Source organism: Artemia franciscana, chromosome 2 (assembly GCF_032884065.1).
Source record: "Artemia franciscana chromosome 2, ASM3288406v1, whole genome shotgun sequence".
NCBI lineage: Eukaryota > Metazoa > Arthropoda > Branchiopoda > Anostraca > Artemiidae > Artemia > Artemia franciscana.
In genome coordinates, this window is record NC_088864.1 from 62820325 (window position 1) to 62848233 (window position 27909).

General features: G+C 33.8%; 1 protein-coding gene across 4 annotated transcripts in view; it reads right to left on the reverse strand.

The window, feature by feature from the left end:
- The window catches only part of LOC136043911 (CAAX prenyl protease 1 homolog), a 73154-nt gene that overhangs the window by 8751 nt on the left and 36494 nt on the right, over positions 1-27909 (reverse strand). For all 4 annotated transcript variants that reach the window (XM_065728952.1, XM_065728953.1, XM_065728954.1 and 1 more), the window contains exons 4-8: positions 27077-27280; positions 17629-17812; positions 12209-12319; positions 5711-5991; positions 1862-2005 (exon numbers count right to left, since the gene is read on the reverse strand). In XM_065728952.1, the coding sequence (XP_065585024.1) occupies positions 1862-2005; positions 5711-5991; positions 12209-12319; positions 17629-17812; positions 27077-27280 (924 nt within the window). The remainder of the gene's footprint in view (positions 1-1861; positions 2006-5710; positions 5992-12208; positions 12320-17628; positions 17813-27076; positions 27281-27909) is intronic.

Genomic DNA, 27909 nt, shown 5'->3' on the forward strand with positions numbered 1-27909 from the left:
ATACTAATTACTAATGTAGGAAAACAGTCTTCCTTTTCTCCTTTTGTCTTCTTTTTTTATATGCGTTTGTGCTGTTGCATTGGTGATTTCTTTTTTCATTATAACTTAATATAAACTTGTGTAGCTGAAATTCCATATAGAGCGCGAGTCTGTTTGGCATTCCCAAAGTAACGACCAAAATTTGTTCCATTTTTTTAAATTTAGATTAAATTATCTAATTAAATCTAATTTAATCTAATCTAAATTAATTAGATTAAATTAGGTATAACAAAACTGGGATTCCCTTTACCTACTAAGTCCCATCTATCCATAGAACTTCCACTATTTCGAATCGCTCTTGCCCATTGGCATTCTCTTCCCTCTGATATAGCATGTAAGAAGTCTTTCCCCATATTATTTGAATATGCTTGCAGGTTTTTTAAACTAAAAATTCCGTTTTTGATCTTTATCCGTACTTTTGATTTTTGTCCGCAAGTTTTACCATTTTTCTATTATGTATTGATCTATTTTATATTAGGTGTTGTTTTCCCTACATTTGTATTGATGTTGCAGCGATTAAGCCCCCTTCAAGCTCAGCTTTTGGGGCTGCAATATCCGCCGTATATGTTCTCTCTTTCGTTTTTATGGCACTTACCCGTCTGCCAAGTGCCATATAGCGATCGCAATTTCTGTCCGTCCGTCAGTTCTGGTTTGCTTGTTCGGGCAATTCCAGATTAGCTAAGACGATGAAAGTTGGCAGGTGTATCAGGGGCCGGACCAGATTAAATTAGAAATAGTCGCTTCCCCGATTCGACCATCTGGGGGGAGTGGAGGGACGGTTAATTCGGAAAAATTAGAAAAAATATTAAAAAAATGTCCCGTTGAAAGCCTGCATAGCGCAGTGGATATGATTTTCGAATTCTACTCCGAAGGTCGTAGGCTCAATTCCTGACAGAGAAATATTTTTGAAGTTTTTTTTCTTGCTCTGCCATTTTTAGTATTGATTTTTAGTTTAATTTCAATTTTTTTTTTAAATGTCTGGCCTTGACTAATACTTTTACCAAAAACATCAGATTGGGTCAGGTTTTATAGTGATTAAAATCAAGAATTTGCTATAGTATGGGCCAGCAAGCGTAGGAGGAGCTAAATCAAACGATGGACTTAAAGCGATCAAAAATTATAGAGAAAGCTATTCAGCTTCAGAGGTCAGCTCTTTCGACCTCGTCACAAGTGCCATATGAGCTCTTGGCTCTTGTTGTTGTATATCGTTACAACAGAGTTAGATTCTATTGTATTAAATATATGAATTGGATAGGTAAACTTTTCCACTTTTTTCTTCATATCTTGCAGTTATGAATCAAAAACGAAAAAGCATTTGGGCGGCTCCCACACTACATGTAAATTTTCTAAGCTACGTCGTCAAGTTACGTTACGTTACGTGTAGAACAGAGATGCAGATTAAAACTCTATGCAGCTATGCAGTAGGATGGCCTCCGATGAAAAGACGTCATGAAAGGGTTGTTACGAAAAGTTTATTTTAATTGGCTCCATAAAATTACATAGATTAAATTCTTAATATGTGCTATTGTCATAGGTTCCATAGTGTAGTGTGAACATTATCAGATAAAAAACATTAATCAGAAAATAATAATTAATCAGTAATAATAAATAATTATTAAATAATTAAATAATTAATAATAATTTAATAATTTAAAATAAAAAATAAATAAATAATTTAATAATTATTAAATAATAAGTAATAATAAATAAGTAATAATAAATAATAATAATTAATCAAATAATAATAATTAATAATTAATCAAAAACATTAATCAGAAAAGATAAAAGTACCATCAGAGATAAAAAGAAAACAATCACTTACGGTGTTGTAGGGGGCTAGAATATAAGACATGACTATATACAGCCCAATAAAAACTGGGGTCTCTTCATCAAAACCAAAACCAACATACAATGGCTTGTACTTGAATAGACTATTGAATACCAAAAACAATAGGAATAAGTTGGCCTGAAATAAAAGAGTAAATATGAACAAAGCCACATCCAAGAACTATATTATTGATTTGAATGGTCAGTTGATCTGAAATAAAAGGGACACTGGCTTCTCAAGACATCAAAAAATGTCAACTCCAGGTGAATGAAAAAAATAGTAATTAATACTTCAGAATTAGTGCTAGGCCGATGCAAATATTCAGAATCTACTCGTGTGGTAGATTCCTAAATATGCGGATAATGGAATCGCGAAGCTGCGGAAACGGGTAGTGGTTAGGATACTTTAGATATTGTGTGTTGTTCTTCCTTTTTGGAGACAACAAGAGCAAATAATTACAACAAAAACAACGTTAAAAAAATATCAAAAAGGAATTATATTTGAGGTATCTCTTTTAATACTTAATTTTAGAAATCTACTCCCAAATTAGGCAGTAGGTTACGTCTTAGTTAGGCAGGGCCCTGAATTGGGCTCTACTACCTAAATTAGGGCCCGGGGAACGTTTTCAAATGTATTCCCTAAATTAGGAAGAATACGACCGAGCAATACCACTATTCGAATAGAATACTACTGTTACTAACAACTCACCATAAATAATGACGAAGACCTGTTTGAACTTCGTTGAAGTAAGGATGAAAGGGCTGTTTTAAAATGTGTTTTAAAAAAAACATTTTTAGTTTTAATTTTCACATTTTAATGCAAGTATATATATATATATATATATATATATATATATATATATATATATATATATATATATACATATATATATATATATATATATATATATATATATATATATATATATATATATATATATATAAAAATATAAATATATATATATATATATATATATATATATATATATATATATATATATATATATATATATATATATATATATATATATATATATATATATATATATATATATATATATATATATATATAAATATATATATATATATATATATATATATATATATATATATATATATATATATATATATATATATATATATATATATATATATATATATATATATTCTGGTGTTGTGCTGAGAAGACGGCCCTTCGACATAGGGCGGAAATATTCACTGAATTGAATTCCACTGTCTTGGTGACAACTCACCGCGGCACCAAGCCGCCTGAGGCAAACACAGCTACGTACGCTCTCCTCCATTCCAATGGTCCAAAATAGACCGATCTACAAATTCGCAATTTAGCCTAAGTTTTTAAGAAAAATCATAGGCAGTTGAGAAACTGAGCTAGAAATTACTAGGAAAAATTCCAACTGATACCGAAAATAATTAAATTGTTGGTAGGCTAATATCATTACAAATTTTAGAGCATAGAGAATTATGATTCTTCTTAAAGGTTAACGTAAACTTCGCACTCGAAAATTAGCAGAAACGGCTATTCCAGCCGGTAAATCGACTCGAATCAAAATTTGTGAAGTCTTTCCAGAAAATATTTCAAAATGAATGGATTCGTTAACTCCGTGCACAAACGTAGAGAGATCTAATTTGGTGAGTTGCGTTTCAGTTATGGTATTAATAGGATAGATACATAAATATTTCTTTTCACTTTATCCTAAGCTAACAAAAATATCCTCTGTTGAATACATTAAGCACTAACAAAGAATTACCACGGACAATTAACGATTAGAAAAGTAATTCAAAATTAAAACAAAGCTCCACTAACGTATAACGGCGATTTGCTAATGAGTAGTTAATGATAAATTTTCCTTTTAATACTATAGTTATACTGATATAAATATTTTGTTTTATAACAAGTCTCGAGAGCTTGGGAATAATACATGCAACTTTAACAAGTCATGATGAGATCTTCAGTTACAAAAAAATTAATCAATCAAAATTAAGCTTTATCATGTACAAATAAACATTTTTTTTTCCAAAATTGAACAATAAGTACAAACTTATTGAAGTTGGAATATCTCTCCCAGTATTTTAATAAATATTCATAGGTTATTATTATTAGCTGATAGGGGTGGGGTTGGGGGGTTAGGAGATGTGTATTATTGTTGATGATTAGCTAAATACATGTCAAGCGCTCCCGCACAGGAAACGGTTGTGCCCATCATGGGAGAGTTGTGCATGTTTTTGGTAATTGAGTGTAAATAAAATGAATTGAATTGAAAAAAACCATGAGCTTTTTTTCTTTTTATAAACAGTTGGGATACATATTAAAAAAAAGAACATGGGAAACAAATCTGCAAAAAATAAGTTAGAAATACATAGCCCCAAAAGGATTAAGAAAATGTAGCTTCCCTTTAAGGTGTAGTTGTCTTTGGGAGTCAACAGATTGATAATGTTTGAATTTAACTGCCGAAAAGCGTTGGCAGCTTTGAATTTTACGGCCAAAAAGCGTTGGGAGCTTTGAATTTTACGGTCGAAAAGCGTTGGCAGTTTTGAATTTTACGGCCGCAAAGCGTTGGCAGCTTTGAAATTTACGTTTGAATTTTACGGCCGAAAAGCGTTGGCAGCTTTTAATTTTACGTTTGAATTTTACGGTCGAAAAGCGTTGGCAGTTTTGAATTTTACGTTTGAATTTTACGGCCGCAAAGCGTTGGCAGCTTTGAAATTTACGTTCGAATTTTACGGCCAAAAAGCGTTGGCAGCTTTGAATTTTACGTTTGAATTTTTACGTTGATGAATATTTTGTATCCCTGTAGAAATCAAATAATTTAAAAACTACCCAAAGAATCATCTGAGTCAGGGTTTTCAGGCATAAATAACCTGAGATCAGGTAAAATAATCAAAAATTCTTTTATTTTGTGTCCCTTGATAATTTACGGGTTTTGACTCCATTTGAAGCTTGAAAATTTCTCAAGCAATTCCAAGAGATGTTTTTTAATAGCGAAAGGCTCTTAAGGCGTTTAAGGGTCTCTTAAGAACCATATAGGGGATTTTGTAAAAAAAAAAAGAAATAAAAAATACAGAAATTGACAATAAACAAAACAAATTTACAGCGGTACAGGGATACTTCAGCTTAAAGTCTAGTTTTAACAAAAATGTCAATACCTGAATGATCCAATAGCTGACATATAAACTAATGTCTTTAGATGACATATATATGCAAATATTTAGTACTTTAATTATGCAGTCGACACGTCACTGGTCTATCTCTATGCCCTTAAACCTCGAAGATATTATAATTGCTTTCAATTTTCCAGCCTTTGCAGCTTTTTATCGGATTGCTTAAACATTTCTACTACTACTACTGACAACTCAATGCAGTACCAAGCCATCTGAGATCAGCAGCACTATGCACACTCCTCCTACATTCCAATATATTTAAAACCTCCTTCTTTTAACCCTCCCAAAAAGTCCCCACTTACCTTAAATCTTTTTTTTTATAAAATCCTCCCACCCCATTCGGGGATGACCTGCTTTTCGATCCTCTTCCATCCCAATCTATTTAAAGCCTTCTTCATTTAGCCCTCCCGAAAAGTTCCCACTTCTCTTAAATTTTTCTTTCGAATATCCTCCCACCCCATTCGGGGATGACCTGCTTTTCGTTTGAACCTGCTTTGCTTAAAACAAATTAGGGTGCTTTCAAGAAAGAATTTTACTTCCAAATATTTCCCTCTTAAGCAAACATTCATAAGCAACTAAACATATTTAAACTTCATTTTTCACCTTGAGAGAAAAAGCGAAAGAGAATATGTGAAAAAAAAAGAAAGAAGATTTATAAACAAACCTCTGTTATAATGATATTTTTAAGGACATGATTCAGCTTCCAGTGACCCAGCTCATGACCAAGTACAGCGAGAACTTCATCAGTTGTGCATCCGGTTTTCTTTGTTTCATTCTTCCCTGATCCATCTTGCTTTTCAGACTCCTTTTTAGCTTCACTCTCGGGAGACGCTTCGCGGATCTTTGCTGCTTCTGATTCTTCCAATAATGTGTCAAATAGAACAATTCGTTTATTTTTGAAAAAACCATAAAAGTAAGCATTGCTATGAGATGAACGTTTCGAACCTAAAAATAGAGTTTGACACATTTTTATTAGAATCGTTTTTGGGCGAGGGCAGAAAATAAGCACCTGCACTACACCGACCTCATTAGTCTGCAGGAACATTTTTATTTTTTTTAAGCTTCGTTTCAGAAAAAATGCAGATGGGACATAAGAAAAATCCCCTTCGAGTGAATTGGAAAAGGTCAGTATTTAAATACTAGAAATAGGTTAAGGGCTAAATTAATCTCCTGGCAGTCAGATTTCATGTTACTCAATGAAAAAACATTTTAGTACGGGCTAATAATCTATTCGTCTCTGTTTCAAATCAAAGCAATAAAATTCTCCCCAGCCACCAACAGGTTTTTGCTTATACACCAGTAAGAATGCACCACTGATATTTTTTGTTGGACAGTTATTCAAAGAACTGTTTTTTTTTTTGTTCGAAAACTGTTCTCGGAAGATTTCAGAGAATTTCTTTTTCAATCATACACATCAGACAGAACTCGCCTTGTGATGTCAGTCACTTGCCCTCAATCGCTTGAAAAATTTATAGTCTTCTTTTAGACCTACGAAATTGAATACCCATAATTCTGATTGGCCTTTTTTTTATTGATACCCCAATTACCCTACTTATATACAGATATTATATTTTTGTGTTGCGAAGCAACGTTACTGCTTTCGCATTTTTTTAATTTTTCTTTTAAATCATAAGAGAAGCAAATCCAAATTTTTTCTGGGTATGGGAGCAGTGAAACAGAGCAGAAAATTTAAAATGAGTTTGTAAAATTTCTAGTAGTATTCCAGAAAAAGAAAACATTTTTTACTTATGTTGTACGAGGTGCAAAATTTCACAGAACATTTTTATGTCGTACTCCTGGAGAACATTAAATTATCTCTCTGAAAACCGGCAAAAAAAGCTACGCATCTCTTATAGCTTTTTTGGAAACAATTCTGAAAAATCAATCTCGAATACTAAACTCCCTTCTATGAGTTTTTTTTCCAGATTTCTTGATTTAATATTCTTTTATATTTTAATAAAGTAATAAAAATATTTTGATGGTAATTTTAGAATATTGTATTAGCATGTCATGCTAATACAATACCCGTTTCCATATGTCATGTTATATGAAGGTTTTATATGGAATCTATTTTAAGATTACTAAAAACAATTCTGGTTTTCAGTTACAGAAATCCACATACCTCGTATTAACTTTTCTTCAATCGTTGGTGATGTTACGATAAGAAAGCTAAAAAAAATTTGTTTTCCTATGGATGGCAAGATGAGGAGGGGCACACCAGAAGATGGTCTCAATATACAACATTTTAATAGTAAGAAAATAAAATGAAACGTCCCAGCTTTGAAGCTTAACTTTTTAGAAATTGAATAACTTGGAACACTGAAAAAACTTGGTGTTAATTTCAACAACAACAGCAAAAATTTTGCATCTATCATTAGTTTTTGGCTAAATATCCTGATTTCTACACACGGTTCCATTTTTTCTAAATCTTTTGATTTAGATATTTATCACATTTTATTCTATATCCGAAAATGAACCACACAATAAGAAATAAAAATTTACACTATGAATATTTTCCCGGACGTTCATTAGCCGCAGTAAATAGAACACAGTCTCAGGTGTACTACTAAATAAAAATTTAAATAGTAAGTACAACACAATTACTTCATAACACAAAACTTACTTTCCAATAACCTTACAAACAATAGCCTACAACAATCATGAAGCATTGTCCCCCGCAACTGTGTGTGGGGGGGAAGTGTGACCCATGTGTGACAGTTGCTGCAAAACTCCACGGGGCCTGGCACCAGAGACACCAGAGGCACAGACCTCTGGCACCAGAGGTCTAGTGCTGCTTTTCAATGTTTTGATACCCCACTGACTAAGCATAACAAGAGAAAATACAGAGGAACGAAAAAAAGCTAGAGGCAGTGAAAACAAGGAAAAACTGCAAACGCTTTAACTGAAACCTCGTCTAAACTGTCCACGACAACTGTCTGCAACGAGGACGGCTAGTCAGCGATGTTAGCACAACTATTGGCATTTTTCCTTGTTTTCACTAGCTTTAAACCTTCTTCAGTTTTTTTGGGTTATCCTACGATTCCTCATATTATAACCATGCTTGCATCAAAATCCACTCAAATTTCCAACATGTATCTACTAATAGTTATGATTCTTTTTTATACATATAATCCACACTTTAAAGAGTAGAGGTGATAAAAAATAAATCCAAGAGGCAGGGAATTATAGCAAAAAAAACCCACTAAATTGGTTTATGAATGTAAATCTTATTCACTTTGAGTATTTCTAACATTACAGGGAATTAGGAGTGATTTAAGCCTTCTTCGAAGGATATTTCTCACTAATAAAGAACAAATTCCAGATACAATTCCAAATTCTAAAAAAAGATACAATTCCAGAATTATAATGAAAAGAGAAATCATCAATGTAACAGCACAAACACAAAAAAAGAGATAGAAGGAGAAAGGGAAAAACTGTTTTCCTAAATTAGTGGTTAATATAGACCAGCACTTGAATGAGGCCTTAACCCTACTCATCCATACAACCACATAGGTCAAACAGCATAGCCATACACAATCAACCATAAAGAATAATCCATGGACAGGCAGTCATGTCGTCAATAAGTATATGTCGTCATTTACCAAACAATAAAAACAATAAAGACAAATAATTCAGAGGAAACAATCCAACACAAGGGCTCATCAGGAGAATACACTTGCCTATAGGGTTTCGGCACTTTAAATTCTCTACCCAGTCAAGTGTTGTGCCTACCACAGAATATCCATGGCATCCCCCGTGTCAGGTATCACCCCCCAAAATACATGCCTATGAAAAAAAGAAACCAGCAAATGTAGAACAACCAAGTAACACCAAAACAAACTTATCCTGTTAATATATTTCTCTTTTTAGCAACAATAGGTAAATTAAATGTGATAAATTTTACCAAATCACAAATATTAACACTTTGCAAAAAACCTGAATGAACTAAACACTTATAGAATTCATCGTTGCCATGAGGCTATTTAAAAAAAAAATCCGCTCTATTAGAAACACAATTCAAAATAAATGGCGCTGCATCATCTTTTCGCGAACCTCCAAAATTAGCCGAAAATTTCCTTAAGTATTTCCAGATAATTCTTTTTGTATTTATTTAAAATTTCGTTATAATGAAAACAAAATTTTTTAAATTGCCAAGTTAATTTATTTGCAGAAAAACCTCTTAATATCAATTTTTGGCTTAAGATTTTACATCTATTTTTAAAATCAATATAATTACTACAAGTCCTTGCATAACGAAGTAACTGTGAGAAAAACGCCGAATATGTGATATTTGAGTGTATATTACTTTCAGGGAATGGGAAACTAATCACTTCAAAATCAAAATCATCCGTTTTATTAACATTCTAAAACTTAATTTATTATTATCACAAATATTAATATTTAAATCTAAGAAATGATCTTCATGACCAGCGCCATGACTAGGTTCAAGAGTAAGCTCTGATGGATATATATTTTTAGAAATATCAATGAAATCCTTACAATTTAAGACCAAAATATCATCTAAATATCTTTTATTATTTGACAAAACATGTTTTAAATTATTTGGATTATTCTTATCCATCATATATTTATATGCTAGTTGACTTAAAAACAAGTCAGCTATGAATGGGCTGGCATTCCCCCCCATGGGAATTCCCACGATTTGCTTGTACAAATCACCACCAAATCTTATATAAGTATTATATAAAACAAATTCTAATAACTCAAAAATCATATCCAAGGTGTAACATCTCAAGTTAACTGTAGTCTTAAAGCAATTTGTCCATATAGCTTTTTTATTATAAGTGTCTATTTTTAAGAACCTTTTACTAGATAAGAGGAAAGATTTCTTGATAACAGTTTTTAAATTATCTAACACTACATTAAGTGATAAATTAGTATACATTGTCGCAAAATCGAAAGACTCAATTCTTTTAGCTGAAACCATTGTAAAGAATCTATCACCTGCAGTGAATTATTAACAGTCCAATATGGATTAAAATTCGAAAATTTTTTAATACCAGAACAATAGGTTTTAAGTTTATTTATAATTTCCTTTAAAATTAAAGAGAGGTCAGTAGCAGCAATGCGGGTTGGACATTTAGCTGCTCCAGCAATAAACCGTGGTTTAGGGGATTCTTATGAAATTTTACAGTCCAATATAGGGAAGGGAACTTTTTATCATTATCATTTAATTTAAGATTAAAATTTTTAAAAAGTATTTCTTCAGTCTTTTCAATTAAATTCTCATTCTCTAAATTTACCTTTTCGTAAACATTAGTTGTGCATAACTCCCTTTTTAATATATCACAATACAGCTTCTGACAAATTATGGCAAAATTATTATTAGCTTTATCCACTGGCAAAATTACAAATTCATTCTGTAGATTAGCAATTGCTTGTTTAATCTTAGCATTAAAAAATAATGATTTAGTGTTACTATTTTTTAAGTTAGAATATATTTTATTTCGTATTCTACTATTAATTAAATTCTTCCAACTTTGAAAACTCTCTTTATTTTTATTCTCTTTCTTACACCACTTATCAATAAATAAATCAAAATCATTTTCCAAGCCATCAAGAACACTCGATGGTTTCAAATGATAAGAAAGACGGAAATTAGCCCCTTTATTCATTATGATTTGAAGATCATCATGCTTTATTATTGACAAGTCCTCTGTTATAACATGTTTGTAAGTGGGATTTACAAATGGGTCAAGTTGCTTACAGTTACAAACCGGTTTCCAATTTATATCACTATCTAATCTTTTAAGTATTAAATTATAATTAAAAATAATTTGCCCGATAGTTTGTGAAAATTTATAAGTTAAAACTGGACTATCATTATAATTCAAATTACTAGGAAGGGCCTGTTTCACATCCCGCTGATTTAAAATTTCCGGTAAATTTTAAAAAACGTTTTTGTTTGTTCTTTAAAAAACGAAAAAAAAAAGATTTAAGTGTCATGATAGGAGCCGCAAGGTTTTAAACCGATCTTATGTCAGTTGTTTTACGTCAGTTCTTGTCAGATGGTCAACATTGTCAGGACAAGTTCAATTACTCCCGCCTCAACCCCCACATCCGACCCCCACATTGCGCCAATGAACCGGGGCCTAATTTCTTACTTATACCAAGTTTTAATGCTCAAAGTTTTTAATGATTTAATAAACTTTTAAAGAATCTCGGAATACTTTTAAAGAATACTTTTATGAATATAAATACTTTTAGAGAATACTTTTATGTCGTTAAAACTAGCAGAATCAGTCGATCCCGGACCCTATGGCGAGTTGTTGACGCTGAGATCGAACTCCTGGTCTCGTATTATCAAACACAGAAAGCAGAATATAAATTTTTATTGCTCAGGTTTTACATCCGTTTTGGACTAAATTTACTAACCTTTTTTACTTTAATTTTACTACATTTATTCTCCATTCAAATAAAGTTTTTAAGTAGAAATTCCTAGACGTATCAGATTAGAAATGCTCGAATAAAATATGGATAAATATTAACTATGAGTATTATTAATAATCAGCTAATTTTTATACTAATTAATTGATTATTATAAATGATTTTAATTAAATGGCTCCAAGCAAGACCCAGCTCACAAAAGTCAATAAAAAGTAACGATTTGTGAATGATATGTGTTGTTTCTTGATTTCAAAGTCAAACTTGTACTACAGAAATGGAAAATTGACCTGACAAGAAATTTGGTTGATAGGCTTGTATCAACACTATTTTGTTCCAAACTATTGCCTACAAATACCATGTCTTATTTTTGCCAGATTCAGCTTAAAGATAAGAAACTAATTATTTAAGAATTAACGACGCTTCTTGACTACTAAGGTCCCTGCGTCGGCCCTGCAGTGAATTCCTGCAGCGTGATTCGATCTCTGGGTCCCGTATTACCAAGCTAAGGTCAAATCCACTGCGCCACCCCAGGACAATAAGAAAACTAAAGTTTCCATCTTTTCAAATTTCAAAAGTTCTGCCTTGAATTTTAAACCTGATTGGTCAATCGCAAATTTTACGCTTGAAAATAAAAAAAATTCAAGAAATTTACAAACGGGATGTTTAATTGGCACAACAATCGAGCATAATTTTGAATTTATTCACAAGTGACTCGAGTGTGCTCCAGGTATGAATTACTCAGCATTTTACAAACCTTCCACAACGTAAAGTTTGTAGAGAGGAAAGTCAATGGACGCTGCCAAGGATTCAATCTTTGCTTTAAGATCCCCATCAGGCAATGGAGTATACTTGTCAAATAACGGAGCTGAAAAAAAAAGAGAAATTAAAAAGATTTGCCATTGAAATTTTCAATACACTTTAAACTTCAAAACAAAACAAAATCTAACAAATGGTTTCCATCAATGAATTAAAAGGCAAAAGAAATTAACTTTAAATAGGAAGATTTTTTTACTTGTGTTTTTGAAAAAAAATTAGTTCTAGCCTAAAAGTGCCTTTAAAGATAAAATTGTCTCTTTTTAAAGTTAATATTGCTCATAAAATCTTTAAAAAAAATATTTGTGTAAAATATCCTATCTCTCTTTTGTAAAATATCAACAATAACAAAACCATTTTTAAACATAAAAAAATGTATTGTATTACAAAAATTTATTGATGTAGTTCTGAAATCAGCACTTCAGAGCATACTGTAAAAAACGAATTAATTGAAAAAAAAACATGGTCCAAAAATGGCATTGAACTTCGCCGATTGACGACAATTATAACAACATCTACTATCATATGTTTTGCATAACTGACATTATATTAGCGTAGAACATATTACCTATTCTTACTTTTCAGTGTTTTCACAAAAGAGTGCGCGGAGCTAAATCTTGAGATTAATCGGAACAAGTCGAAGATAGTACGCTTTAACCCGTTAAAAAGCGATGTTATGGAGCCAAATGTTCTATTCCCTCTAACAAACAGTATCAAGATCCTTGGAGTTACTTTATCCAATGACTTCAGCTATGCCGCACATATCGAAAACGTGGTTAAAAGTGCCAATACTAGTCTACAGACTTTAAACGGTATGCGTAGGTTCAGTGCGAACACAGAGAGCATTAAGTATGCATACCAGACGTATGTCCGCCCCATTCTGGAATATGCCTGCCCTGTTTGGGTGCCCCCAGCACTTAGAACAGTGTGTCCTTGTAAGGAGCTTGAATCTGTTCAGATGCGAGCGGCATCGATCATCTTGGGCCGCGGTGACATTCCCTACGAAAAAGTTCTGGAAGTGCTAGGACTATCGTCATTCCAAAACCGGTACGAAACTCTGATAATGAGTTTTGGAAAGTTCTTGCTTTCTAATACTCAGTACCGTCACATTCTACCTGATCAACCTCTATCATCAAGAACGAGAAAGCAAGATAAGTTAGTTCCCGTTAAAGCAAGAACAAACCGATATGGTAATTCTTTCGTCCCGGTTTTCGTCGTTATGTACAATAAGAGTTAATGTTTATAGTTTGATTTATATTTACAAGCGTAGTTTGATTTTGAATATGTTGCAAAGAAACGCAAATCAGCGAAGCTGTCATGTTTTTGCTATTACTACCTGTCTGCTACTACTACTGCTTATTCCCTATTAACTCCTTTATTACTTATAATATACTCCTCTACACATTACTTCTCTATTACTTATTCTTATTATAAACGTTGTCAAATTCTACTTGCGAAGAGACATTAATAATAATCTTCATTTATCTTGATTAATTAACCAATTATAGTTATTCCAAAACCAAAAACTTTTTCGAGGCATTCGTCATAAAAACGTCTGCATCGTTAAACTGCAATTTATTAGTTATAAACTACAAATTATCTCAACATCAAAATATTTGCAGAAACAGTAAGAAATCTACAAGCTAAAATTCTTAGCGAATTGCATGATTTAATGACTTTACTTATGTCCCGTCCGTTCTTGACGGTCATATGAGGTTTTTTTCTTCGGGATGGTGTGTATACTCCTTCATTGTATCTTGCAGTATTTTACTAGACAAAAATATTCCAGAAGGCAATGAGGCACGAACTTATCCTCCCACCTCTTTGGGAACGACCGCAGTGGCGAGAACCGTGAATTTATTATTCGAAGAGGATTTTCGGGAAACAGGATTGATTCATCCATTGGACGTGAGCGAGCCACCAATGTTACTGGATCTTGGTGGGGATTGAATATTAAGGCTTTCAAGAAGTTCAATATTTGAAAATTTATCGAGGTAGTTATTTTGACGATTTCAAAGAGCTTTGAGTGAGTGTGATTGCCCTTGAGCTTTGTTGATTGCTAGTCGAACATTCCCTGTGTCCCCGTCGTCATTTATATATCCCCCTGTGCCCCCGGAATCCCCCTTGTAGTTGTGTCCCTGTGTCCCGGTCGTCATTTATATTCCCAGTATCCCGGTCGTCATTTGTGTCCCAGTGTCCCAGTCTGTAATTTCTCTTTGAGCGTCCCAGTCGTCATTTATATTCCCTGTGTCCCGGTCGTCATTTGTGTCCCGGTCTGTAATTTATCTTTGAGAGTTTTTTTATTAGTTTTTTTCTTGTTTTTAGTTTTGTATGTAGTTTTTACCCTTTTTTTTTAGTTTTTTTCTTTTTTAGTTTTTTACCTTTTTTTAGTTTTTTAGCTTTTTTAGGTTTTTTAGTATTTTCGTTAAAATAGCTATAAATCCAACGTCAAGTCTTTAGAACCTAACAAAAACATAACTAACTTAAAAATTTTCAGGTATTTTTCTACTTTGAATTGAAAAATTATAATAATTACTCGAACACCATGAACATTTTTCCAGTTTACACAAGTGATTCTGAACTGAAAACTAAAAAAAATTAATTTTTTTTTGGAAATATAGCACAACGTTAAATACTTTTTAATTAACGAAAATACTTATATTCAACGTTAAGTACTACAATACTTTTTTTTAGTGCTGTGAGTCGACAATGACAATCCAAACTCAATTTCCGAGTTCCTAGTTCCTCGATTAAATTGCAATCAACGCATCCAAAAATTAGCTCTAAGCCGTAGGGACAGACCACCCAATGAATATTCTCTCTGTTGTTTCAGGTCTAGCTTCCTTCCAAATTGAGTTTCATACAAAAAAAAATCATTTATTCAAAATTCTTGTCTAATTCTATCGATCACCTAATAAAATCAAAGGTCTTTTCCAGCAGTAAGCAATAAAAAAATTCTTATTTAAGAACTCACCACGCTCTGCTTGCACCACACCCTGTTTCTATTGTACTCGCTGGGTTACTAGTCCTAAATAAAAATAATCGTTTGGCAAGGTACCTAACGTTTATCTTTAAACGTTTATCTTAACATTTATCTAAAGTTATCTTTGTCAGATAGTAAAGTAATTTCTTCTTTGATTCGGGTTAATGAAGTTATCAAACAGTTCGTGGTAACGAACTGTAGTAAGGAGCGACCCGGCTCAATAGTAACCAAAACTCTAAAAAATGGAATTTTGATACCAATAGCTACATCAAAAGAATCGCATTTTAATGCTGGTTTTAAATATATAAGTTTCATCAAGTTTAGTCTTACCCATCAAAAGTTACGAGCCTGAGAAAATTTGCGTTATTTTAGAAAATAGGGGGAAACGCCCCCTAAAAGTCATAGAATCTTAAGGAAAATCACACCATCAGATTCAGCGTATCAGAGAACCCTGCTGTAGAAGTTTCGAGCTCCTATCTACAAAAATGTGGAATTTTGCATTTTTTGCCAGAAGGCAGATCACGGATGCGTGTTTATTTTATTTTTTTTTTTTTTTTTTTTTTTTTTTTTTTTTTTTTTTTCCAGTGGTGATCGTATCGACCCAGTTGTCCTAGAATGTTGCAAGAGGGTTCATTCTAACGGAAATGAAAAGTTCTAGTGCCCTTTTTAAGTGACCAAAAAAATTGGAGGGCACCTAGGCCCCCTCCCACGCTAATTATTTTCCCAAAGTCAACGGATCAAAATTCTGAGATAGCCATTTTATTCAGCGTAGTCGAAAAACCTTATAACTATGTCTTTGGGGACGACTTACTCCCCCACAGTCCCCGTGGGAGGGGCAACAAGTTACAAACTTTGACCTGTGCTTACATATAGTAATGGTTATTGGGAAGTATACAGGAGTTTTCAGGAGGATTTTTTTGGTTTGGGGGAGGGGTTGAGAAGAGGGGGATATGCTGGGAGAACTTTCCTTCGAGAATTTGTAATGGGAGAAGAAAATTTCCATGAAGGGAGAGCAGGATTTACTAGCATTATTTAAAAAAAAACAATTAAAAAATAAAAGTGAAAAAGCTTTTTCAGCTGGAAGTAAGGAACAGCAATAAAACTTAAAACAAACAGAAATTATTACCCATATGAGGGGCTCACCTCCTTCTAATACCTCGCTCTTTACGCTAAAGTATTTTCGGTAATTTCAACTACTTAATCTACGGCTTTTGTGATTCAGGGGGTCATTCTTAATGAATTGGGATAAAATTTAAGCTTTAGTGTAAACAGCGACGTACTGACGATGGGGCGAATCCCCTCATATATGTAATAAAAACATGAGAATACAAAAGTTCTTTACGTAAGCTAATTTATAAGTTACGTAAATCTTTTACCAATAAAAAGATTCGTAAAAAATTAAAAGTTCTAGTTGCCTTTTTAATTAACCAAAAAATCGGGGGGCAACTAGGCTTCGTCCCCAGCTCTTTTTTTCTCAAAATCATTCGATCAAAATTATGAGAAAGCCATTGAGCCAAAAAAAAAATATGCAAATTTCGTTTTGATTATTCCTCTGCGGAGAGCCAAAATCAAAACATGCATTGATTCAAAAACGTTCAGAAATTAAATAAAAAAAAACAAGTTTTTTCAACTGAAAGTAAGGAGTGACATCAAAACTTAAAACGCACAGAAATTACTTCGTATATGAAAGAGGCTGCTTCCTCATCAACGCCCCGCTCTTTACGCTAAAGTTTTTTTACTGTTTTAGAAAGAAGAATTGAGAGAAAGAGTCAAACTTTAGCGTAAAGAGCGGGGCGTTGATGAGGAAGCAGCCTCTTTCATATACGAAGTAATTTCTGTGCGTTTTAAGTTTTGATGTCACTCCTTACTTTCAGTTGAAAAAACTTGTTTTTCTTATTTAATATCACCTAAACACAATAAAAAGATATAGGTTGCCTGAAAATAGGAAGAAGAAAGAATATAAAGAAGGAAGAAAGCTTCCTAACCTGGTCTGCTATGGCTAGAAAATTCGAGCATTTTGTTTGGTGCTCGTGTTTGTGACATTTCGAGACTGGATGCAAAACTTTGGATATGACAACTGGCATTTATCATTCCATTATGTTCAATCTCAATTATATTAATTATACATGTACCTTTTTATTAATATTGGCTAATATATCTCGTCAAGTAAATTTTTAATGAACAAAAAAAGAATTAGCCAGTTTTTACTTATTTTTTTAGGGGGAGGGGGTACCAGTTGTGGGCTTTGGTTGATTATCCCCAAAGACAAAACTGGTTCATCTTCGTCTAAACATAAGGAATCATGAAGATTTTATTCTATTCGCATTAAAACGCTTAAAATTGTAAAAAATCTTATTTTGAAGCTTGAATATACTCACCAATATAGTCAGGATAAATAGTCATCAAAGCCAGGATAACCAGAGTAACAAATCCCCATAGATAAACGAAAAAGAAGTTTCCACCATTTTTGACAATCCATACTACAGAAGCAACAATGGGTAAGCTTATTGCCTCAGAAACTAGAAACTTTTTCAGCTTATCTTTGAAATAAAATCCATATGTCTGAAAAACAAACATTAACTGAATAAGATAAGAATAATAAAAAAAACAATAAATGAAAAAGTAAGGTGAAGGATGAATAAAAGAATAAGGCAATACTGGTAAACGAAATTGTTTGATTATTCCGCCAGAGACTAGAAATTTCTCCAGGTTATCTCTGATATAAAATCACAGATTTAAATTAACCAGTAATTGAAAAACAAAATAAATGAAATACGGAACGGACATGAAGAAACAATAAATGACTAAGTAAAGCAACAATAAATTAATGAGTCAATATGAGTATGAATAAACTAGTAAACGAAACAACTGGTAATACTTATTGATTCGGAGACTATAATATTTATGGCACTTGGTATTAACCAAGTGACATATAGCAATCGCAAATTCTGTCAGTCTGTCTGTCGGTCCCGGTTTTGCTACTTTAGGCACTTCCAGGTAAGCTAGGACGATGAAATTTGGCAGACGTATCAGGGACCGGACCAGATTAAATTAGAAATAGTCGTTTTCCCGATCTGACCATCTGGGGAGGAGTGGGGGGCCCATTAATTCGGAAAAAATAGAAAAATTGAAGTATTTTTAACTTACGAACGGTTGATCAGATCTTAGTGAAATTTGATGTTTGGAAGGATATCGTGTCTCAGAGCTGTTATTTTAAATCCCGACAGGATCTGGTGACATTGGGGGGGGGGGAGTTGGGAGGGGGAAACCTAAAATCTTGGAAAACACTTAAACAACCTGTGGAGGGATCGGGATGAAACTTGGTGGGAAAAATAAGCAGTAGTCCTAGATACATGATTGACATAACCGGAACGGATCCGCTCTCTTTGGGGTAGTTGGGGGGGGGGGGGGTAATTCTGAAAAATTAGAAAAAATGGTATTTTTACCTTACTAATGGGTGATCGGATCTCAACGAAATTTGATATTTATAAGGATATCGTGTCTCAGAGCTCTTATTTTAAGTTCCGACCGGATCTGGTGACATTGAGGATTGGGAGGGGGAACCTAAAATCTTGGAAAACACTTAGAGTGGAGGGATCGGGATGAAACTAGGTGGGAAAAATGAGAACAAGTCCTAGATACATGATTGACATAACTGGAACGGATCCAGTCTCTTTGGGGTAGGTGGGGGGGGGGGTTAATTCTGAAAAGTTAGAAAAATGAGGTATTTTTAACTTACGAAGGTGTGATCGGATCTCAATAAAATTTAATTTTTAGAAGGATACCGTGACTCAAAGCTCTTATTTTAAATCCCGACCGGATCTGGTGACATTGGGGGAAGGTTGGGGTGGGGGAACCTAAAATCATGGAAAACGCTTAGATTGGAGGGATCGGGATGAAACTTGGTGGGAAAAATAAGCAGAAGTCTTAGATACTTGATTTACATAATTGGAACGGATCCGCTCTATTGGGGGGGGGATAATTCTGAAAAATTAGAAAAAATGACGTATTTTTAACTTACGAAGGAGTGATCAGATCTTCATGAAACTTCATATTTAGAAGTACCACGTAACACAGATCTCTTATTTTAAATCTCAACTGGATCCAGCGTCATTGGGGGGGGGGCAGTTGGGGGAGGGGGCGGCGGAAATTTTAGAAAATACTTAAAGCGGAGAGATTAGGATGAAACTGGATGGAAGAATAAAAACCTGTCTAAGATACGTGACTGACATAACCGGACCGGATCTGCTCTCTTTGATGGAGTTGGGGGGGGTAGTTTTGAAAATTGAGGTATTTGACATTTAGAAGGATCTTGTGCTTTAAAGCTCTAATTTTAAATTCCGACCAGATCCTGCGACATTGGGGGGAGTTGGTGGGGGAAACCGGAATTCTTGGAAAACGTAAAAATTTGGGTATTTTTATCTCACAAATAGGTGATCGGATCTTGATGAAATTTGATATTAGAAGGAATTCATGTCTCAGAGCTCTTATTTCAAATCCCGACCAGATCTTTTGACATTGGGGGGAGTTGGCGGGGAAATCTTGGAAAACACTTGAAGTGGAGGAATCGGGATGAAGCTTGGTGGATAAATGTTCTTGATATGTGATTGACGTAACCGTACTGGATTCGCTCTCTTTGGGGGAGTTGGGGGGAGGGGTTCAGTGATTTGGCGAGTTTGGTGCTTCTGGGCGTGCTAGGACGATGAAAATTGGTAGGCGTGTCAGGGAGCTGCACAAATTGACTTGATAAAGTCGTTTTCCCAGATTCGACCATCTGGGGGGCTAAAGGGTGAGGAAAAATTAGAAAAAATTAGGTATTTATAACTTACGAGTGGATGATCGGATCTTAATGAATTTTGATATTTAGAAGGACATCGTGACTCAGAGCTCTTATTTTAAATCCTAACCAGCATTAAGCCTCTGATTTTTCTTTTAAATAAACTATTGATTCTTATAATTTTGTTAGAGCTCATACCATATGAGCTCTTGGCTCTTAGCTCTTCTTGCCTCGTCACAAGTGCCATATGAGCTCTTAGCTCTTGTTTGTAAGCTTTTTACTTTGTTTTTGCGTTCGTGTTGTGAGATAATAGATGTCACATTCAGTATGATTTGCCCTGTTTTTATTGCTCTTAGCTCTTGTTTGTCCTTGAAAAAGATTAATATATTATTTATTAGCTTATTGTTAGCATAATAAGTAAAAAAATAAATGCATAATGAAACAGCAAAACAACAAATGTTAGGCTTATTGCCTCACAGAAAAAACTTCTTCTGCTTATCTCTGATATAAAATCATAGGTTTAAATAAAAAAGCAATTGAAGAACAAAATCAATGAAATAGAGAAATGAAATGAAGAAACAACAAATGAATTAATGAATCAATATGAGTATGAATAAACTAGTAAACAAAACAACTGGTGATACTTATTGATTCAGAGACTATAATATTTTGTCCTTAAAAGTGATTAATATATTATTTATTAGCTTATTATTAGCATAATAAGTAACAAAACATAAATGCCTAATGATTTAAAAATCTATATGTCAAAAAAAAACAATAAATGAACCAGATAAAAACCGAAATAAACAATAAATGAGTAAGCAAAGCAAAAATGAATTAATGAAATAATATGAGCGAAGTAATACTGGAAAACTAATGGATTTGACTATTGCCTTAGAGACTAGAAATTTTTCCATTTCACCTTCGATATAAAATCACATGTTTAAACAAAAACAGAAAATGAAAATTAATGAAATGAAAAACCAATAGATGAGTCAGTAAAGCAAAAAAGAACGAATTAAATAATATAAAATGGCAACACTGGTAAAGCAAATGGTTGGCTTATTGCCTCAGAGAATATAATTTTTTCACCTTGTCAAACAGTTCGTGGTAACGAACTGTAGTTAGGAGCGACCCGGCTCAATAGTAACCGAAACTCTTACAAATGGATAATAATAATAAAAAAAATTTGATATCAATAGTTCCATCAAAAGAATCGCATTTTAATGCTGATTTTAAACATATAAATTTCATCAAAATTAGCATTACCTGTCAAAAGTTACGAGCCTGAGAAAAATTTGCCTCATTTTGGAAAATAGGAGGAAACATCCCCTAAAACATACAATCGTAACGAAAATCACACCATCAGATTCAGCGTATCAGAGAACCTTGTTGTAGAAGTTTCAAGCTCCTATCTACAAAAATCTGGAATTTCGCATTTTTTGCCAGAAAACAAATAACAGGATGCGTGTTTATTTGTTTGTTTTTTTTGTAGTTTTTTTCCCAGGGGTGATCGTATCGATTCAGTGGTCCTAGAATGTCGCGAGAGGGCTCATTCTAACGCAAATTAAAAGTTCTAGTGCCCTTTTCAAGTCACCAAAAAATTGGAGGGCACCTAGGCCCCCTCCCACGCTTATTTTTCCCCATAGTCACCGGATCATAATTCTGAGACAGCCATTTTATTCACCATAGTCGAAAAACCTAATAACTGTCTTTGGGGACAAGTTACTCCCCCGCAGTCCCCATGGGAGGGGCTGTAAGTTACAAACTTTGACCTGTGTTTACATATAGTAACGATTACTAGAAAGTGTACAGACGTTTTCAGGGGGATTTATTTGGTTTGGGGGGGGGGGAGTTGAGGGCGGGGTTACATGGGAAGATCTTTCCATGGAGAAGGTTCTCATGGGGGAAGAAACTTTCAATGAAGAGGGAGCAGGATTTTCTAGCATTATTTAAAAAACAATGAAAAATAAATATGAACAGGTTTTTTCTACTGAAAGTGAGGAGCAGCATAAAAACTCAAAACGAAAATAAATTATTACGCATATGAGGGGTTTACCTCCTCGTAATACCTCGCTCTTTACGCAAAAGGATTTTTAGTAATTTCAACTATTTATTCTACGGCCTTTGTGATTCAGGGGTCATTCTTAAGGAATTGGGACAAAATTTAAGCTGTAGTGTAAAGAGCGAGGTATCGACGAGGGGTGAACCCCCTCATATACGCAATAAAAACATACGAACATAGAAGCTCGTTACGTAAGTTAATTCGTAAGTTACATACATTTTTTACTAATGAAAACGTTCGTAAAAAAATAACAGTTCTAATTGCCTTTTTAAGTAATCCGAAAATTGGAGGGCAACTAGGCATCCTCCCTCGCTCCTTTTTTCTCAAAATCTTCCGAATAAAACTATGAAAAAGCCATTTAGCCAAAAAAATTATTATGCAAATTTCGTCTTAATTTTTTTATGTGCGGAGAGCCAAGATCATGCATTAATTCAAAAATGTCCAGGGATTAAATAAAAAAAAACATTTTTTTTAAATGAAAGTATGAAGCGACATTAAAACTTAAAACGAACAGAAATTACTCCTTACATGAAAGGGGCTTTTCCTCCTCAACGCCCCGCTCTTTACGCTAAAGTTTGACTCTTTATCTTAACTCTACATTTTAAAACAGTAAAAAACTTTAGCGTAAAGAGCAGGGTATTGAGGAGGAAAAGCCCCTTTCATATAAGGAGTAATTCTGTTCGTTTTAGTTTTAATGTCACTCCTTACTTTCATTAAAAAAAAACTTGTTTTTTTTATTTAATCTTTGATATAGAATCATACGTTTAGACCAAAAATCTATAACTGAAGAACATAATAAATGGAATGAAGATACAATAAACGAGCAAGTAAAGCAATAATGACTTATTGAATTCATAGGAGCAAGAAGAAACTGGCAAAAGAAATAACTGATATGTTTATTGCCTCAGAGACTAAGATTTTTCTGGTTTGGCCTTGAAAGACATTCATATCAAACAGTTCGTGGTAACGAACTGTAGTAAGGAGCGATCCGGCTCAATAGTAACCAAAACTCTAAAGAATTGAATTTTGATATCAATAGCTATATCAAAAGAATCGCATTTTAATGCTGATTTTAAATATATAAGTTTCATCAAGTTTAGTCTTACCCATCAAAAGTTACGAGCCTGAGAAACTTTGCCTTATTTAGGAAAATAGGGGGAAACACCCCCTAAAAGTCGTATGATCTTAACGAAAATGACACCATCAGATTCAGCGTCCCAGAGAACCCTATGGCAGAAGTTTCAAGCTCCTATCTACAAAAATGTGGAATTCTGTATTTTTTGCCAGAAGACAAATCACGGGTGCGTGTTTATTTGTTTGTTTGTTGTTTTTTTTTCCCAGGGGTAATCGTATCGACCAAGTGGTCCTAGAATTTCGCAAGAGGGCTCATTCTAACGGAAATGAAAAGTTCTAGTGCCCTTTTTAAGTGACCAAAAAAATTTGAGGGCATCTAGGCCCCCTCCCACGGTCATTTTTTTCCCAAAGTCAACAGATCAAAATTTTGAGATAGCCATTTTGTTCAGCATAGTCGAAAACCATAATAACTATGTCTTTGGGGACGACTTATTCCCCCACAGTCCCTGGGGGAGGGGCTGCAAGTTACAAACTTCGACCAGTGTTTACTTATAATAATGGTTATTGGGAAGTGTACATACGTTTTCAGGTTGATTTATCTGGTTTTGGGGGTAGGGTTGAGGGGAGGGGACTATGTGGGAGGATCTTTCCTTGGAGAAATATGTCATAGGGGAAGAAAAATTCAATGAAAAGGGCGCAGGACGCAGGACGAATCTGGTCACGTTAGAAAAAAACGTCAAATTCAGAGCTTTATATACAATGCTGGGTGTTCGGAGCCTCTCTATTATAGAGTATAATTTGAAAATAACACAACTATATGAGCGATAAAACATATATACCACAACCATAACTCAACTAACGAAAGAACTGCTAAGAGATAACACAACTATAAAGCGAAAACAGGTGAAAACTAACGGGAAAATAAACGAACTATGAGGTGGAAGGGGCCCAGAGAAAATATATAATCCTTTTCCAATTTTGAGCCTAACTTACGCAAAGGAGTAATAATGTCAGAAGCCCCGAAATACCGAATTATTTTCTTTTTCCTATAAGACCGGGGTAAATGAAACAGGAACTTACAATAGCGGAAATATAATATACACAATTCAGCCAGATCTTGTCTTTTTTTCAGGATAGGTGAAATACCGGATAGGAAAAGTATTGAATGGTCGCAAAAACCAGTGTATAGCAATGCAAGCGCTTTTCGATAATAATGACCACGATTAGCTACTATTTTACCATAACCCGCTTTAAGTTTTCTTTAATATGCCGTACAATATTGATCCTAAAAGCTAGTAGATTCCAATAAATATGAATGCTTGACCGCCGCAAATCAGAGACACAATGGATGGAGAAGTTAGAATGCGGATTTTAAATGGGCATAGACTTTGCATTAAAGACTAGGTACTCACACTTATCAATATTCAATGATAGACCAACAGTTTTGAAATGTTTTGAAATAGATGATACGGAATTCGAGAGGCTAGATCTAGAACGGCTAGATCTAGAAGTATATCATCCGCATATGCAATACAAGAGACATTTACCAAATTACAAAAAAGAAAGGGCATAATTTTGTATAACACACTGCGGATACAAATACTGAAAAGATACGGTGAAAGAACACCACCTTGACGCACTTCCAAGCGGGTTGGAATATTCCCATAATAATTAGAGTGAAACTTAACCGAATATGGGAATCAAACAGTTCGTGGTAACGAACTGTAGTAAGGAGCGACCCGGCTCAATAGTAAACGGAACTCTAAAAAACGGAATTTCGATGCTAAAAGATATATCAAAAGAATCGGATTTTTATGCTGATTTCAAATATATACGTTTCATCAAATTTTATTCTTTGTCACCAAAAGTTACGAGCCTGAGAAAATTTGTCTTATTTTGGAAAATAGGGGGTAACACTCCCTAAAAGTCATAGGATCTTAACAAAAATCGCACCATCACATTCAGCGTATCAAAGAACCCTATAGAAAAAATCTCAAGGTCCAATCTACAAAAATGTGGAATTTCGTATTTTTTGCCAGAAGACAAATCACGGGTGCGTGTTTGTTTTTTTTCCCCAGGGGTCACCGTATCGACCAAGTGGTCCTAGAGTGTTGCAAGAGGGCTCATTCTAACGGAAATAAAAAGTTCTAGTGCCCTTTTTAAGTGAACAACAAAATTGGAGGGCACCTAGGCCCCCTCCCACGCTCATTTTTTCCCAAAGTCAACGGATCAAAATTTTGAAATAGCCATTTTGTTCCGCATAGTCGAAAACCACAATAACTATGTCTTTGGGGATGACTTACCCCCCACAGTCCCTGGGGGAGGGGCTGCAAGTTACAAACTTTGACCAATGTTTACATACAGTAATAGTTACTGGGAAGTGTACCGACGTTATCAAGGGGATTTTTTTGGTTTGGGTGTGGGTTTCAGAGGAGGGGGCTATATGGGAGGATATAAGATATATAAGAGAAATTCAATGAAAAGGGCGCAGGACTTTCTAGCATTACTATAAAAAAAACAATGAAAATATAAACACGAAAAAGTTTTTAAGCATTAAGCATTAAGGAGAAGCATTAAAACTTAAAACAAACAGAGATTATTACGCATATGAGGGGTTCTAAAAATACTTTAGCATAAAGAGCGAGGTATTTAGGAGGAGATAAATACTTCGCTCTTTATGCTAAAAAAATTTTAAGTAATTTCAACTATTTATTCTACGGCCTTTCTGATTCAGGGGTCATTCTTAAAGAATTGGGACAAAACGAGATTTAGTGTGAAGAGCAAGGTATTAACCAGGGGACCAACCCTCTCATATATATAATCAAAAATATAAGAATATAAAAGTTTGTTACGTATGTTAATTCTTAAGTTACATATTTTGTTTACTAATAAAAACGTTCGTTAAAAATTAAAAGATCTAGTTGCCTTTTCAAGTAACCGAAAAATTAGAGGGCAACTAGGCCTCCTTCCCCACCCCTTATTTCTCAAAATCGTCTGATCAAAACTAAGAGAAAGCCATTTAGCCAAAAAAAGAATTAATATGCAAATTTCATTTTAATAATTTATGTACGGAGAGCCAAAATCAGACATGCATTAATTCAAAACTTTCAGAAATTCAATAAAAAAAACAAGTTTTTTGAAATGAAAGTAAGGAGCGACATTAAAACTTAAAACGAACAGAAATTACTCCGTATATGAAAGGGGCTTTTCCTCCTCGACACCCCGCTCCTTGCGCTAAAGTTTGATTCTTTCTCGCAACCCTACTTTTTAAAACAATAAAAAACTTTAGCGTAAGGAGCGGGGTGTCGAGGAGGAAAAGCCCCTTTCATATACGGAGTAATTTCTGTTCGTTTTAAGTTTTAATGTCGCTCCTTACTTTCATTTCAAAAAACTTGTTTTTTTTATTTAATCTTTAAACAAAGAACCAGTAAATCAAGAACAAAATAAGCACCAGAGATGGTTCTCCCATCAGAGGTAGGAAGAAATCTCTCTCAAAATTCCCGACCCGAGAGGGCACCAATAGCCAAGCAAAATTGAAGCTATATTATTGTTTTGTTTTTTTTTATTGGAGGCAATGAGCCTATCTGCCTATGAGGCAGAGTTTTGTGAGTCCTCCTATGATAATAGTATAGATTTTGTATGCAAAAGAAGTCCCCATTAACCATTTTTCGGAAGTTTAATTCCATTTGATGATTTAAAAGATCTGACGTGTCAATTATTCTCTGTAACATTCAACATCTTTATACTTGACTTGAAATTTCCATTTTAACATAATTTGGTTGACTATTGATTTTCGTTCATTTCACTTAAAGAGAGCCTGAATTTAACAGCTTATCAAATAAATATCACTATGATAGAAGAAAAAAAATGTTTCTCACTTAGCTACTTTATTTATCAAGGGATACATTACCTGTTTGTTGAAACCATGTTTTTCTTCAATCACGAAATTATTGTAAATAGAAAAAGGGAGATCAAGTACTGTGGAAACAGCATTAGCTAAAAATCCAAATGCTATGCTATGTACAATTTCACATTCACTACCATAGCCCACTAATTGTACAAGGTTGCCAGCTGCTCTCCAAAGATACTTTTGGCCCCAATAAAATACAAACGCCTAAAAAGAAACGTGAAACTGAATTATCGAATATTTACCATCAATTACATCAGATTCAGAATTTACGCACAAATATTGTCCAGTGAAACTCAATTGAAAAAAAATCAAGTATTTAGTAGAATAGGCAGAATCGGCGCAAAACTAGTTACCGCTGCGACTCGGACAATTGATTATCCGGGTCGCATTGATTGTCCGGGTCACAATTGATTGTCCGAAACAGAAAAAAGCCTGCGGCTTTTTCTTTTCGAACAGTCAGGGACGCACCTCAAAGAATCAGGCAGCTAACTAAGCTCAATCAATATAAGCAATGGTTTGTTCTTCTATGGTCGTCAATATAAAAAGTTATAGCTATAAAATCAAACTTAGTCTTTAGAACCTAACAAAAACAAAACTAACTTAAAAATCTTCAGATATTTTTATACTTTGAATTGAAAAATTAAAATTATTACTCGAACATCATGAACATTTTTCCAGTTTACACAAGTGATTCTGAGCTGAAAACTAAAAAAAAGATTTTTTTTTGAAATATAGCACAACGTTATAGAGATATACACTTAAGGAATTTTTTTTTGCAGTTTACATAATAGCGATTCTGAAATGAATATATAATGCAGTAGTATAGGCTAAAG